Source organism: Pongo pygmaeus, chromosome 2 (assembly GCF_028885625.2).
Source record: "Pongo pygmaeus isolate AG05252 chromosome 2, NHGRI_mPonPyg2-v2.0_pri, whole genome shotgun sequence".
NCBI lineage: Eukaryota > Metazoa > Chordata > Mammalia > Primates > Hominidae > Pongo > Pongo pygmaeus.
The window spans coordinates 33,983,745-33,999,296 of record NC_085930.1 but is presented as its reverse complement, the minus strand read 5'-3'; the positions used below and the strand labels follow the sequence as shown (position 1 = coordinate 33,999,296).

The following is a 15,552-nucleotide window of genomic DNA, read 5'->3' as shown; positions in this document are numbered from 1 at the left end:
CTCTAATGATCAGTGATGTTGTGCTTTTAAAATATGATTATTGTCTCCGCATGTGTGTGTTCTTTGGAAAGGTGTCTGTTCATGTCCTTTGCCCACTTTGTAATGAGGTTGTTTGCTTTTTTTCATGTTAATTTGTTTAAGTTCCTTGTAAACTCTGGAAATTAGACATTTGTTAGATGGATAGATTGCAAAAACTTTCTCCCATTCTGTAGGGTGTCTGTTCACTCTAATGATAGTTTCTTTTGCTGTGCAGAAGCTGCTTAGTTTAATTAGATCCCATTTGTCAATTTTTGCTTTTGTTGCAATTGCTTTTGGCATTTTTGTCATGAAATCTTTGCCTGTGCCTGCCTGTGTCCTGAATGGTATTGCCTAGATTTTCTTCTAGGTTTTTTATACTTTTAGGTTTTACATGTAAGTCTTTAATCCATCTTGAGCTAATTTTTATATATGGTGTAAAAATGGGGTTCAATTTCAATTTTTTGCATATGGCTAGTTCTTTTTCCAGCATCATTTATTAAATATGGAGCCCTTTGTCCATTGCTTGTTTTTGTCAGGTTTGTCAAAGATCACAGAATTTTAGATGTGTAGTCTTATTTCTGGGCTCTTTATTCTTTTCCATTAGTCTGTGTGTTTATTTTTGTACCAGTATCATGGTGTTTTGGTTACTATAGCCCTATAACATGGTTTGAAGGGAGGTAAGGTGATTCTTCCAGTTTTCTTTCTTTTTGCTTAGGATTGCCTTGGCTATACGGGGTTCTTTTTGGTTCCATATGAATTTTAAAGTAGTTTTTTCTAATTCTGTGAAGAATGTCGTTGGTAGTATGATAGGAATAGCATTGAATCTGTAAATTGCTTTGGGATGTATGGCCATTTTAATATTGATACTTTCTGTCCATGAGCCTGGGATGTTTTTCCATTTGTTTGTGTCTTCTCTGATTTTTTTAAATAATGTTTTATAGTTCTCCTTATAGAGATCTTTCACCTCCCTGGTTAGCTGTATTCACAGGTATGTTATTCTTTTTGTGGCTGTTACGAATGAGATTGCCTTTGTGATTTGGCTCTCCACTTGGCTGTTGTTGGTATATAGGAATGCTAGTGATTTTTGTACGTTGATTTTTTTTATCCTGAAACCTTGTTCAAGTTGTTTTATCGCTGAAGGAGCTTTTGTGCTAAGACTATCGGGTTTTCTAGATAGTTGTTGCAGCACTTTTTATTCTGATTATGGTATAAATGGATATTTTCAAGAGTTTCCTGAAGTACCTATTGGCAATCTCAGTTATCTGGAATCCTTTGGCAAATTAGTATTGAGGATGTAGTATAATGTAATAGGACAGACAAAAAACCCCCAAAGATAATAGCCCCAGGTTCTTCCACTAGGAAAGCTACTTATACTTGGGCAGCTTATTTAACTTTTCTGAGCTTTGGGTTCTTCATGTTTACAATAAAGAGAAGACTAATTTATTTTAAAGTTCTCCAAGGATCTAAAATTTTATGCTGTCTGGAACATAATGAAATGAACATAGTGTCTTTATGTAGGGAAAAATAGTAAAATTTTTAATTAGGGGATGTGCATTTTTTTAGTCATAGTGCCATTGCACACTTAATAGACTACAGTATAGTGTAAACATAATTATATATCACTAGGAAGCCACAAAATTCGTGTGACATGTTTTACTGTGATACTCACTTTATGGCGGGGGTCTGGAACTGAACCGGCCCTATCTCCAAGTATATGCGTATACTTTTGTTTAAGTGAAAATGTGAACTTCACTGTACTTTGTTACCTTTGTTGTTTTATGCAGAGGCATCTAGAATGATGAATCCTTTCCGGAAGATTTTCAGTTTACTTTTCCCAGACCCATCAGAGGAAATCACTGTTTGTGGTAGCTATATGAAATGTATTTCTTAAATTGTAAGACTTGAAACTTGAAATTACTTCTTGATCCGTGGGCTATAGAATGGATGTTTTATTAGCAGGCATGAAAACAACACAAATTCTCTTGTACTTCCCCATCAGAGCTCTTTGGTGACTAGCTGCATTGTCAATGAGCTGTAATATTTTGAAAGGAATTTTATTTATTTTTTTTCTGAGTGGCAGTTCTCAAAGGTGGCGTTAAGTGATTCAGTGATCCACACTGTAAACAGATGTGCTGTCATCCAGTCATCCAGACATTGTAGTTGCATTTTTAGAGTACAGGCAAAGTAGATTTAGCATTTTTTTTTTTTTTTTTTTTTTTTTGAGACGGAGTCTTGCTCTGTCACCCAGGCTGGAATGCAGTGGCATGATCTCATTGCAACCTCCACCTCCCAGGTTCAAGCGAGTCTCCTGCCTCAGCCTCTGAAGTAGCTGGGACTACAGGTGTGCACCACCATGCCTGGCTAATTTTTTTTTTTTTTTTTTTTTTAGTAGAGATGGAGTTTCACCATGTTGGCCAGGCTGGTCTCGAACTCCTGACCTCAAGTTATCCGCCAGCCTCTGCCGCCCAAAGTGCTGGGATTACACAGGCATGAGCCACCATGCTTGGCCCAATTTAGCATAATTCTTAAGGGCCATTGGATCTTTTGCATGGTAATTGAGCACTGGCTTCACAGATAAGACACCAGCTTCATTAGCCCCTAACAAGAGAGTCAGCCTGTCTTTCGAACTGATTCATTGACTTTTCCTTTCTGAGTATGGGATTCCTAGATGTCATTTTATTCCAATAGAAGGATCTTTCATCTACATTGAAAATCCATTGTTTAGTGTAGCCGCCTTCATCAGTTATCCTAGCTAGATCTTCTGGATAACTTGCTGCAACTTTTCCATCAGTACTTGCTGCTTCACCTTGCATTTCATGTTATGGAGATAGTTTTTTTTTTTTTTTTTTTTGTTTGTTTGTTTTTTTTTTTTTTGAGGCAGGGTCTCATTCTGTTGCCCAGCATGACTCATTTCAGCTTTGACCTCCCAGCTGGCGCCATCATGGCTCACTACAGCCAAAGTGATCACTTTGGCTCACTACAGCTAAAGTGATCCTCTCACTTCAGTCTCCCGAGTAGGTGAGGCTACAGGTGCATGCCACCATACTCAGCTAATATTTTCTATTTTTTGTAGAGACAGGGTCTCACTATGTTGCTCAGGCTGAGACAACTTCTTTTCTTAAAGCTTGTAAACCAACTTTTCTTCTGCAGCTTCCTAACCTCTCTCAGTCTTCATAGAATTGAAGAGAGTATCTTGCTCTGAGTTAGGCTTTGGCTTAAGGGAATGTTGTGGCTGATTTGATCTCATATTCAGACTACTATAACTTTCTCCATATCATCAGTAAGACTGTTTTGCTTTCTTATTATTTGTGTGTTCATAGGAGTAGCACTTTTTTTTCCTTTTTTTTTTTTTTTTTGAGATGGAGTGTCGCTCTGTCGCCCAGGCTGGAATGCAGTGGCAGTATCTTGGCTCACTGCAACTTCAGCCTCCTAGGTTCAAGTGATTCTTCTGCCTCAGCCTCCCGAGTAGCTGGGATTGCAGGCACCTGCCACCACACCTGGCTAATTTTTGTATTTTTAGTAGAGATGGGGTTTCACCATGTCGGCCAGGCTGGTCTTGAATTCCTGACCTCAAGTGATCCGCCTGCCTCAGCCTCCCTAAGTGCTAGGATTATAGGTGTGAGCCACTGCATCTGGCCAGGAATAGCACTTTTAAATTTGTTCAAGAACTATTCTTTTGCATTCACAACTTGACTCTTTGCAGCAAGCAGTCTTGCTTTCAGCCTGTCTCAGCTTTCAACATGCTTTGCACACTAAGTTTAGTAATTTTTAGTTCTTTTTTTTTTTTTTTTTTTTTTTTTGAGACAAGGACTTGTTCTCTTTCCCAGGCAAACAGAGGTGATGCAATCCTAGCTCTCTGCAGCCTTGAACTCCTGGGGTCAAGTGATGCTCCCCTCTCAGCTTCCCAAGTAGCTCGGACTACAGGCATGTACTGCCATGGCTGGATGGCTCGTTAATTATGTTTTGTAGAGATGGAGTCTTGCCGTGTTGCCCAGGCTGGCCTCAGTCTCCTGGCCTCAAGTCATTGTCCCACCTTGACCTCCCAAAGTGCTGAGATTGCAGGTGTGAGCCACCACACCCGGCCATTTCTAGCTTTTGATTTAAAGTGGGAGACTTGGGACTCTTTCTTTCACGTGAATATTTACAGGTCATGGTAGTGCTGTTAATTGGCATAATTTCAATATTGCTGTGTCTCAGGGGATAGGGAGGAGGCCTGAGGAGAGAGAGAGAGAGAGATAGGGGAATGATTGGTAGGTGAAGCAGTCAGAACACACACAACGTTTGTTAATTAAGTTCAGTGTCTATGCGTGCGTGGTTTGTGGTGCTTCAAAGCAATTACAATTGTGCCATCAAATATCACTGATTACAGATCATCATAATAGATATAATAATAATGAAAAGATTGAAATATTTTGAGAATTACTGAAATGTGACACAGAGACACAAAGTGAGCACATGCTTTTGGAAAAATCATGCTGATAGATGCGTTCTACTCAAGGTTGCCACAAACCTTGCATTTGTGAAAAACACAGTATCTGTGAAGTGCAGTAAAGTGAAGCACAATAAAATGAGGTATGCTTGTACTCTGGCCCTTTCTGTATATTGTTTCTTACAAACAAAGTATAAGTAAAGTATTGCTAGTGGCATATTGATAACAGTCAACCGGGCATCTAATAAAGAGGAGTTAGGAAAACTTTAAAATTACATAACAAGAACTTAAAAAAATCACAATAATTTGGCTTGGGCCAGTGAATTCTGGGCTGAATATCAATATTGAAGGCATTATTGTAGTGTGGCAAAGTAATGTTCATAATAATGACTGGCCAGCAAAGTAAAGATTGCACTAATTTTATACCAAATGTACTTCTTTATATATCAAATGTACATCTTCTGTTTAAGAAGATGTCAGGCTTATATAGTACATTTGATATAAAACTCAGCAACTTAAGGTCTAGAGACTTAAAAATACAGTCCAGGCTAGATGCAGTGGCTCACACGTGTAATCTCAGAATTTTGGGAGGCTGAAGTGGGAGGATTGCTTGAGCCCAGGAGTTTGAAACCAGCCTGGACAGCATAATGAGACATAGTCACTACAGAAAATAAAAAAGTTAGCTGGGCGTGGTGGCTTGTGCCTATAGTCCCAGCTACTTAAGAGGCTGAGGTGGGAGGATTACTTGAGCTGGGAGGTCGAGGCTGCAGTGAGCTGTGATTGTGTCACTGCACTCCAGTCTGGGCAACAGAGTGAGACCCTGTCTCAAAAAAGAAAAACCAACTAAACAAAAACTTTAATTTTCTAAACATTTAAATGTATTGACTCTTTTCCTGATGCTTTTACATATTAGCATATATGTTATCACCATATATGCTAATATATGGTGATATATATATGTATTTTTAATAATTTCTGGAAAAGGAAAGAAAGCATTTTTAGAGAAGAATTTGTTAAAATTTTAAGCCCCTCAATGGCATGCATTAGTATAATTAAAGACATTGTAGTGGCAGGCTAATCTATGTTATAAGTGATAAGAAACAAGTGCTCTATAAACCAAAAGATTGTGTTTTTCTAAATTTTTAGGTATTTATGGGTTAATTTCTAGGGTGGTATAGTTCAAACGGCTTTCTTGTGCTAAGATGGCAATGATTGAAAATTCAGCTTCCTGGAATACATTTTTTTTTTTAACTGAAAACTTCAGTACAGTACAGTGTTTGTTATTCTATGTGACAGGATACCCAGAGTTATATTGACGAATGTCCTGGGAACGGAGTTAGGAAGAAAATACATAAGGACCCCACCTGTAACTGAGGAAAGTTTGAGTGATACAGACAACTTGCAATCAGAGCAACTTTCTTCATCATCTGATGGCAGCCTAGAATCTTATCAAAGTCTAAACCCTCACAAGAGCTGTTATTTATCTGAAAGGTATGTTTAGTGATAACTTTACTCAAAATAATTATATTTATTTTTATGTATCCTTCCCTGTTCTTTTTCACAGATACATTACTGCTAAATGTGAGGTAAATGTGCTCTGATAGCTGCTATTATTTTTCTCCCCTGGTGGCTGGAATGGCTATTGGAACCAACAGTCCATGGCTAATAATGTGTTTCAGAAGCACTGGCCACCATACTTGTATTTTGGAAAAATGGATACAGACACTTAATGAAAATCTGGTAACCTATTTCAGTATCCCAGTTTGTCTGGTGTAATTGAAATCCATTCCTCTGACATTAGTCTATTCCCCTCTCTTTTTCTGTTCTATTTGTCCATCTATCCATCTACCCATTCAGTCTTGTCTGTTATTTTATTTTACTTTAATTTTTTTGAGGCGGAGCCTCGTTCTGTCGCCCAGGCTGGAGTGCAGTGGCGTGATCTCGGCTCACTGCAACCTCTGCCTCCCAGGTTCAAGCGATTCTCCTACCTCAGCCTCCCAAGTAGCTGGGACTACAGGCATGTGCCACCACGCCCAGCTAATTTTTTGTATTTTTTAGTAGAGACAGGGTTTCACCGTGTTAGCCAGGATGGTCTCAATCTCCTGACCATCGTGATCTGCCTGCTTCGGCCTCCCAAAGTGCTGGGATTACAGGCGTGAGCCACTGCCCCCGGCCTTGTCCGTTATTTTTATATTCAGACTCTAGAATTTTAACTAGTACTTAGTGCTCAGTAAATAGTTTTTGAATGAATGGCTGAACACATTCCTTAAAAAATGGTTTGAGATTTTCCATTAACAAATGGAAAAGCTGAATTCCATTGACAGATGTAGCTTGTTGTGCCAATAAGAGAAATGCAGATCTGAAGTTACCTTTGTTTTAAGCTCTAGGAGAGGATTGTGTGTGGACTGGAAATAAGAAAAAATCTTTGGCACAAAGCTAGGGATGGTCAGTTAATAAATTCTGTTAGATTTATAAACTTCCATTTACTACAAGCTTCTGAAGCGTCTCTTTTTATTTTCTGTGTTCAGCCTGTAGGATACTTTTTATATAAATGAAAAGTTGATTATCTTAATTTTTTCCCCCCAAACTATCCAAAGCTAACTTCTGGTTTGTATTTCTATTGTAAGCTTAATTACATTAAATAGTACTTACAGTTGCCTTTTTAAATATCTACAACAAATTATTTTAAACTCTTTATTTTCTATGAATTCTTGAATTTTTCTTCTTTTGGAAAATATTTTCACCTAGGTTCTACTTAGTGAATCAGTAATGACAATTTTAACTTTATACTTTATTAGGTCTCTTGCTAAGTTTTCCCCCCAAAATGAGAATTTCAGTGGCATTATTCAGTTACTAAATTTAATGTGTAATTGGGGAAATTAGTAATGTATCTATCAAGTGGCTCATGCCTATAATACTAGCCCTTTGGGAGGCTGAGGCACGAGGATCATTTGAGGCGAGGAGTTCAAGACCAGCCTAGGTAGCATAGTGAGATCTTGTTTCTGCTAAAAATGAAAAAATGAGCCAGGTGTGATGGTGCATGCTTGTAGTCTCAGCTATTTGGGAGGCTGAGGTGGGAGGATCGCTTGAGCCCAGGAGTTCAAGATTGCAGTGAGCTGTGATTGCCACTGCATCCTAGCCTGGGTGACAGGGCAAGACCCTGTCTCAAAAACAACAACAGCCGGGCATGGTGGCTCATGTCTGTAATCCCAGCACTTTGGGAGGCCGAGGCAGGTGGATCATCTGAGGCCAGGAGTTCGAGACCAGCCTGACCAACATGGCAAAACCTTGTCTCTACTAAAAATACAAAATTAGCCGGGTGTGGTGGCAGGGGCTTATAATCCTAGCCACTCAGGAGGCTGAGGCAGGAGAATTGCTTGAACCCAGGAGGCGGAGGTTGCAGTGAGCTGAGACTGCACCATTGCACTCCAGCCTGGGCAACAAGAGCGAAATTTCATCTCAAAAAACACACAAAAAACAATAACAACAACAACAAAAGTCCCTATCCACGTTGCAGTATAGCTGTTTATTTCCACCTCCTCTGCTATACCATGAACTCCTTGAGGAGAAGAGGTATTGTGTCTTATTTGCATTTATACATAGGACTTAGCTCAATGTATACTAAATTTTTTGCACTTGGGTTAATGCTTATGTCATTTAATGTAAATTTCAGTTTTCTGAGTTGTAAAAAGAGAAGTAATTTTGAATGCCCCATCTACCTCACAAAAATGTTCTTTTTCTTTTCTTTTAAATCTCACTTCTGAGAATTCTTTGTGCCCATAAAATAAATGAAAATATTGTTGAAGGTACTTTCAGTTGGAGAAAAAGTTGTGATGATTGAGCTTTAAGTCAAATGATGAGCAAAAAAAAGGAAAAAGATTAAAAGAAAAAACTTACGAAGTGCCATTGCCATGGAACTCAGATGACGTCAGTGCACATTTATGTTGTTATGAAAAATTGCACTTTTGAAGATTGTATGAAACAATCAAATTGTAACCTGTACACTTCTGCCTTTATGCCATTCTGGGGCTAAGGTTTAATAATATTAATAGGTATAATATTTCTGGTCATTCCCCAAAACTATTCAGTGGGAAGACTAGCTCTCATTTAAATCCTTTCTAAATAGATGTGGAATTTCCAGGTGGTTTTGATGTGGACCTTGAAAATTCATTCTCTTAGTGACAATTTTATTTGATTCGTGTATTTGGAATAAACATGAACTTTGGAGCCAGACATCTGGATTAAGATATTAGCTATACTGCTAATACACTGACTTACCTTGGGCAGGTTTCTTACCCTGTCTTTAAAGCAGGGATAATAATACACACCTTATTGGGTTAGTGTGCAGATTTAAGGAGATGATCCATGTAAAGTATCAAGTATAATGCCAGGAAGTTAGTAGGTGATTATTAAAAGTTAGTCATTATTTTTGTGTCTCTCTTATTGGTGCTGATATCAAAAGTATTATTAAAGGATATTGCTACAGTTGATGTTACTGAAATCTTCTACAGTGAGGGTGCCAACATGTGTTCCTGAGTCCACTATCTTCATCACCATTGCTGTCAAAGCAATTGTTATGGCTTTGTTAGCCTCCCCATTTAATTTAACAAATACTGAACTCCTTAAACCAAGCTTTAGTTCTTTCTTCCATTAAGATGAATTTGTTAATCTTAATCCTAAGATCATATGGAATTAAAAAAGAGCCCAAATAGCCAAAGCAGTCCTGAGTGAAAAGAATAAAACTGGAGGCGTTACACTACCTGACTTCAAAATATATTACAAGGTTATAGTAACCAAAACAGCATGGTATAAAAACAGACCCATAGGCCAGTGGAACAGAACAGAGAACCTATAAATAAATCCATATATTTACAGCCAGCTGATTTTCAACAAAAGGTGCCAAGAACATACACTGGGGAAGGGACACCCTCTTCAATAGTGATCCTGGAAAAATATGCAGAAGAGTGAAACTAGACCCCTATCTCTCACCACATATAAAAAATCAACCCAAGATAGATTAAATACTATAAACATAAGACCTGAAACTATAAAACTACTGGAAGAAAACATAGGGAACATGCTTCTGGACTCTAGGCAAAGATTTTTTGACTAAGACCTCAAAAGCACAGGCAACAACAAAAAATACATAAATGAGACTATATTAAGCCGAATGGCTTCTGCACAGCTAAGGAGCCAACCCATCAACAGAGTAGAGACAACTTCCAGAATGGGAGAAAATGTTTGTAAACTATTCATCCAAGAAGGGACTGATACCCAGAATATATGAGGAATCCAAACAACTCAACAGTAAAAATAAACAATCCCACTAAAAAAGTGTGCTAGTGACATAAAAAGACATTTCTCAAAAAAAGGCATACAAATGACAAACAGGTATATGAACAGTGCTCAGCATTGCTAAGTATAAGGGAAAAGCAAATCAAAACTACAATGAGATATCATCTTACCTCAGTTAGAATGGCCATTAGAAAGACAAAGAATAGCAGATGTTGGCAAGGATGTGGAGAAAAGGGAACTCTCATACACTGTTGGTGGGAATGTAAATTGGTGTAACTATTATGGAAAGCAGTATGGAGATTTCTCAGAAAACTAAAATAGATTAAAAAAAAGAAACAGAATAGAAAAAAAACAAAAAAATTTTAAAAAGAAACATAAAAATAGAACCACTGTACAATCCAGTAGTCCTGCTACTGGTATTTATCTAAAGGAAAGGAAGTCAGTATACCAAAGAGATACATGCACCTACCATGTTTTTTTGCAGTACTATTCACCATAGCAAAGATACAGAATCAGCCTAAGTGTCCCGTCAGTGGATAATGAAAACACGGTGTCTGTATACACAATGGAATACCATTCATCCATAAAAAAGAATGAAATCCTGTCATGTGCAGCAACATGGATGGAACTAGAGGTCATTACATGAAATAAGACAGGCACAGAAAGATAAATATTGGATGTTCTCTCTCATATGTGAGAGCTTAAATAAATTGATCTCATAGAGGCAGAGAGTAGAATTATAAACACTAGAGGCTGGGAAGTGTATGTGTGGTGGGGGGCAATGGAGAGAATTTGGTTAATGGCTACTATATAGTTAGATAGAAATAATATGTTTTAATATCCAGTAGCAGAGTAGGGTGACTGTAGTGCATTGTATATTTAAAAATAGCTAGAAGAGAGGAATTGAAATGTTCCCAACACATGGAAATGATAAATACTTGAGGTGATGGATACCCCAGATAATTTGACTTGATCATTACACATTCTGTGCATGTACCAAATACCACATGTACCCATGAGAATGAGTTGTTATAAACCTGTTTGTCCTGTTTAGTCTTTTTGCACACTCCTGCTTCCTCTTACACTTTTCTACCATGCTATGAAGAGCAGGAAACCCTCACTTTCTACTTTCTGCCAGATGTAGCCACCCAGTCTCAAACTTTTCAGCTTGATTAGCTGCGAGCTAAATAAATTTCTATTCATTATATTGTATTACCTGGTCTCAGGTATTCAGTTACAGCAACACGAAACAGACTAAGACATTTATATTTCCCTAATTAGTGAAGTTGAGCATTTTTTCACATGTCTATTGGACATTTGTATATCTTCTTTTGATAAATGTCTATTCATTCTGTTACCCATTTTTTAAATTGGATTATTTGTTTTCTTTTTACAGAGTTGTTTGAGTTTCCTTACATATTTTAGATATGTATGTATCCCTAGTGAGATGTATGATTTGTGACTATCTCCCAATCTATAGGTTGTGTCTCCACTCTGAAAATGATTTCATTGGTTGTACAAAAGCTTTTAATTTTGATGTAATCCCTTTTGTCTGTTTTTCGCTTTTGTTACCTGTGCTTTTTGGGTGAATTCTAAAAAATCATTGCTCAGACCAATGTCATATAGTTATTTCCTTGTTTTCTTTTGGAAGTTTTACATTTTCAGGTCTTATGGTTAAATTTTTAACCCATTTTGAGTAGATTTTTTTATATGGTGAGAAATAGGGGTATAGTTTCATTCTTCTGCATATGGGTATGGGGTTTTCCCAGCAACATTTATTGAAGAGGGTATCTTTTTGCAGTATATGTTCTTGGTGCCTTTGTTGAAAGTCAATTGGCTGTAAATATGGGGATTTATTTCTAGGTTTTCTATTCTGTTCCATTGGTCTATGTATTTGTTTTTTAAAGAGACGGGGTCTTGCTTTGTCATCCAGACTGTAGTACAGTCCATGATCATAGTTCACTGTACCCTTGAACTCCTGACTTCAAGCAATCTTCCCTCCTCAGCCTCCTGAATAGCTGGGACTACAGATGTATCACCACACCCAGCTGTTTTTATACCAATGTCATGCTGTTTTGGTTACTATAGCTTTGTAATAGATTTTGAAGTCAGATAGTGTGATGCCTCCAGCATTGTTCTTTTTGCTCAGTATTCCTTTGGTTATTTGGTGTCTTTTGTGGTTCCATGTGAATTTTTGGATTGGTTTTTCTGTTTCTAGGAAGAATATCATTGGCATTTTGATTGGGATTGCATTTTATTTGTAGATTGCTTTGGGAAGTATGGTCATTTTAACACTGTTAGTTCTAATCCATGAGCTTGGGATATCTTTCCATTTGTTTATGTCCTCTTTAATTTCTTTCATTGGTGTTTTGTAGTTTCCAATTTAGAGATCTTTCAACTCTATGGTTAAATTTATTCGTAGGTATTTTATTCTGTAGCTATTCCATTTTTTTTCCAGCTAGTTCATTGTTGGTATATGCTACTGATTTTTCTATGTTGATTCAGTGTCCTGCAATTTTAATGAATTTATTAGTTATAAGAGTTTTTGGATGGAGTATTTAGGCTTTTCTATATGTATGGTCATGTCATCTGGAAAGAGGGATAATTTGACTACCTCTTTTCTAATTTGGATGCCCTTTATTTCTTTCTCTTACCTAATTGCTCTGGATAGGACTTCTAGGACTGTGCCGAATAAGAGTCGTGAAGGTGGGCATCCTTGTCTTGTTCCAGATCTTTGAGGAAAGGCCTCCAGATTTTATTCAATCAGTATAATTTTGCTGTGGATTTGTCATATAGGGCCTTAATCATGTTGCAGTGTGTTACTTCTGTGCCTATTGTTTTGAGAGTTTTTATCATTGGGGGGATATTGAATATTATCAAATGCTTTTTTTGCATCTGTTGAGGTGATCACATGGTTTTTGCCCTTCATTCTAATAAGAGGTATCACAATTATTGATTTGTGTGTGTCTTGCATCCCTGAGATAAATCTCACTTGATCATGGTGCATTATCTTTTTTGATGTGTGGTTGGATTCTGTTTGCTAGTTTTCTGTTGAGGATTTTTGCATCTGTGTTGCTCATATTGGCCTGTACTTTTTTTCTCATGCCCTTGTATAGTTTTGTTATCAGGGTAGTGCTGGCCTTGTAGAATGAGTTAGATAAAATTTCCTCCTCTTAAGTTGTTTGGAATGGTTTGAGAAGAATTGGTGTTAGTTCCTCTCTATAAGATTGATAGAATTCAGCAATAAAACCGTCCAGTCCTGGGCTTTTCTTTGTTGATAGACCTTTTATTACGCTTTGATCTTGTTGCCTGTTACTGGTATGTTCAGGTTTTCTTTTTCTTCCTGGTTCAATCTTGTAGGTTGTATGTCTCTAGGAATTTTTCAATTTCCTTGAGATTTTGCAATTTTCTGGCATATACTTGTTCATAATATCCTTTAATTATTCTTTGTATTTCTGTGGTATCAGTTTTAATGCCTCCTTTTTTTGTTTCTGATTGTATTTATTTTGGTGTTCTTTTTTTTTTTTTTATCTTGGTTGGTATAGCCAGTGATTTTTGTTTGTCTTTAAAAAACATTTTTTCATTATGTTGATCCTTTTAATTTTTCTTACTATATTTCATTTAGTTCTTCTATGACTTTTATTATCTTTTTGTTTCTACTAATTTTGGGTTTAGTTTGTTGTATTGCTTTTCTAGTTTTTTGAGATGCATCATTTGGTTATTTGAAATCTTTCTACTTTTTGATTTAGGTGTTTACTGCTATAAATTTCCCTCTTAGCACTGCTTTTGCTGGATCCCATATGTTATGGTATGCTGTATTTCTGTTTTCGTTTGTTTTAATACTTTTTAAATTTCTTTTTTATTTTTTTCCCTTGATCCAGTGGTTCTTCAGGAGCATGTTATTTAAGTTCCATGTACAGTTTCTAAAGTTCCTTTGTTACTGATTTCTAGTTTTATTCCATTGCAGTCTCAGAAAATAGTTGATATGATTTTGATTTTTAAAAAGTTATTGAGATTTGTTTTGTGTCTTAACATATGGTCTATCCTGGAGAATGTTCCATATGCTGATGAGAAGAATGTGTATTCTGGAGCCATGGATGAAATGTTTTGTAAATGTCTGTTAGGCCCATTTGATCAATAGTGTAGATTAAGTCCGATACTTTTTTGTTCAATTTATGTCTTGATGATCTGTCCACTGCTGAGAGTAGGGTGTTGAAATCCCCCATTATTTTTGTATTGGAGTCTGTCTCTTCTTTCAGATCTAATAATATTTGCTTTATATTTCTGTGTTCTCTAATATTACGTGCATGTATATTTGGAATTATATCCTCTTAGCTTATCCCTTTATCATTATATAATGTAGTTCTTTGTCTCTTTTTACAGTTTTTGACTTAAAGTCTACAAATGGAAACCAAAAGCGTGACTTAAAATTTGCAAATGGAAACCGAAAGTTTTAGACTTTAAGTTAAAGACTTAAAGTTTGATGTACGTATAGCTACTCTTGCATGCTTTTGGTTTCCATTTGTGTGGAATGTATTTTTTTTTTTTTCAGTCAATGTATGTCTTTGTAGGTGACGTGAGTAGGGAGCATACAGTTGGGTCATTTTAAAAAAATTGATTCAGCCAGTTCATATCTTTCTGGTTTTTTTTTTTTTTTTTTTTTTTGAGACGGAGTCTCGCTCTGTTGCCCAGGCTGGAGGGCAGTGGCACAATCTCGACTCACTGCAACCTCCGCCTCCCAGGTTCAAGCAGTTCTCCTGTCTCAGACTCCCAAGTAGCTGGGACTACAGATGTCCACCACCATGCCTGGCTAAGTTTTGTATTTTTAGTAGAGATGGGGTTTCACCATATTGGTTAGGCTGGTCTCTAACTCCTGACCTCAGGTGATCCACCTGCCTCAGCCTCCCAAAGTGCTGGGATTACAAGCATGAGCCACTGTGCCTGGCTCATATATTTCAAGTTGGCAATTTAATCCTTTTACATTCAGGCTATTATTAATAGATGAGGACTTAACTCCTGCATTTTGTAAATTGTTTTCTGGGTGTTTTGTATATCCTTTTTTTCTTTCTTCCACTTTTATCATTTATCACTTCAGTTTGGTGGTTTTCTGTAGTGACAGTGTTCAACTCCTTTGTCATTTTCATTTGTATATCTGTTCAACAGTTAGTTTTGTACTTTTGGGTATGTTCATTATTTTAGATAGTGCCATTTACTTCTGGGTGTAGGATTCTCTTAAGCATTTAATGTAAGTAGGGCCTGTCTAGTGGTGAAGAGTTCCCTCAGCTTTTGCTTGTGTGGGAAAAACTCTTACTCATTTATGAAAGATAACTTTGCTAGGTATGGTATCCTTGGCTGGCAGTTTTTTTTTTTCTTTTAGTACTTTGAATATATCATCTCATTCTCTTCTGGCCTGCATGTTTTCTGTGGAGAAATCTGCTCTTTGTTTGATGGAGATTCCCTTATAAGTGTCTAGACATGTTTCTTTTGCTGTTCTTAGAATTTTCTTTTTGTCTCTGACTTGGTAGTTTGACCATGATGTGCTGTGGAGAAGACCTTTTTGTATTGTATCTATTTGAGGATCTCTGTATTTCCTGTGTCTCTATGTCTAAATCTCTTGCTAGATTTGAAGGCTGAGGTGGGAGGATTGCTTGAACCCAGGAGTTCAAGGCTGCAGTGAGCTAGGATTGCACCACTCTACTCTAGCTTGGGTGGCTGAGGGAGACCCCACCTCTAAAAAAGTAAAAATTAAAAATAAAATAATAAAAATAAATATTTTGCTTAACTTGGGATGTTTTCAGCTATTATTTCTT

General features: G+C 37.0%; 1 protein-coding gene across 9 annotated transcripts in view; it reads left to right on the top strand.

Annotated features, from left to right (window-relative positions):
* The window catches only part of SENP7 (SUMO specific peptidase 7), a 207,122-nt gene that overhangs the window by 125,698 nt on the left and 65,872 nt on the right, over positions 1–15,552 (top strand). For 6 of the 9 annotated variants that reach the window (XM_063661553.1, XM_054481512.2, XM_054481514.2 and 3 more), the window contains one exon: positions 5,744–5,938. The exons of the other annotated variants lie outside the window; for them this stretch is intronic. In XM_063661553.1, coding sequence (XP_063517623.1) covers positions 5,744–5,938 — 195 coding nt within the window. The remainder of the gene's footprint in view (positions 1–5,743; positions 5,939–15,552) is intronic. 9 annotated transcript variants of the gene reach the window in all.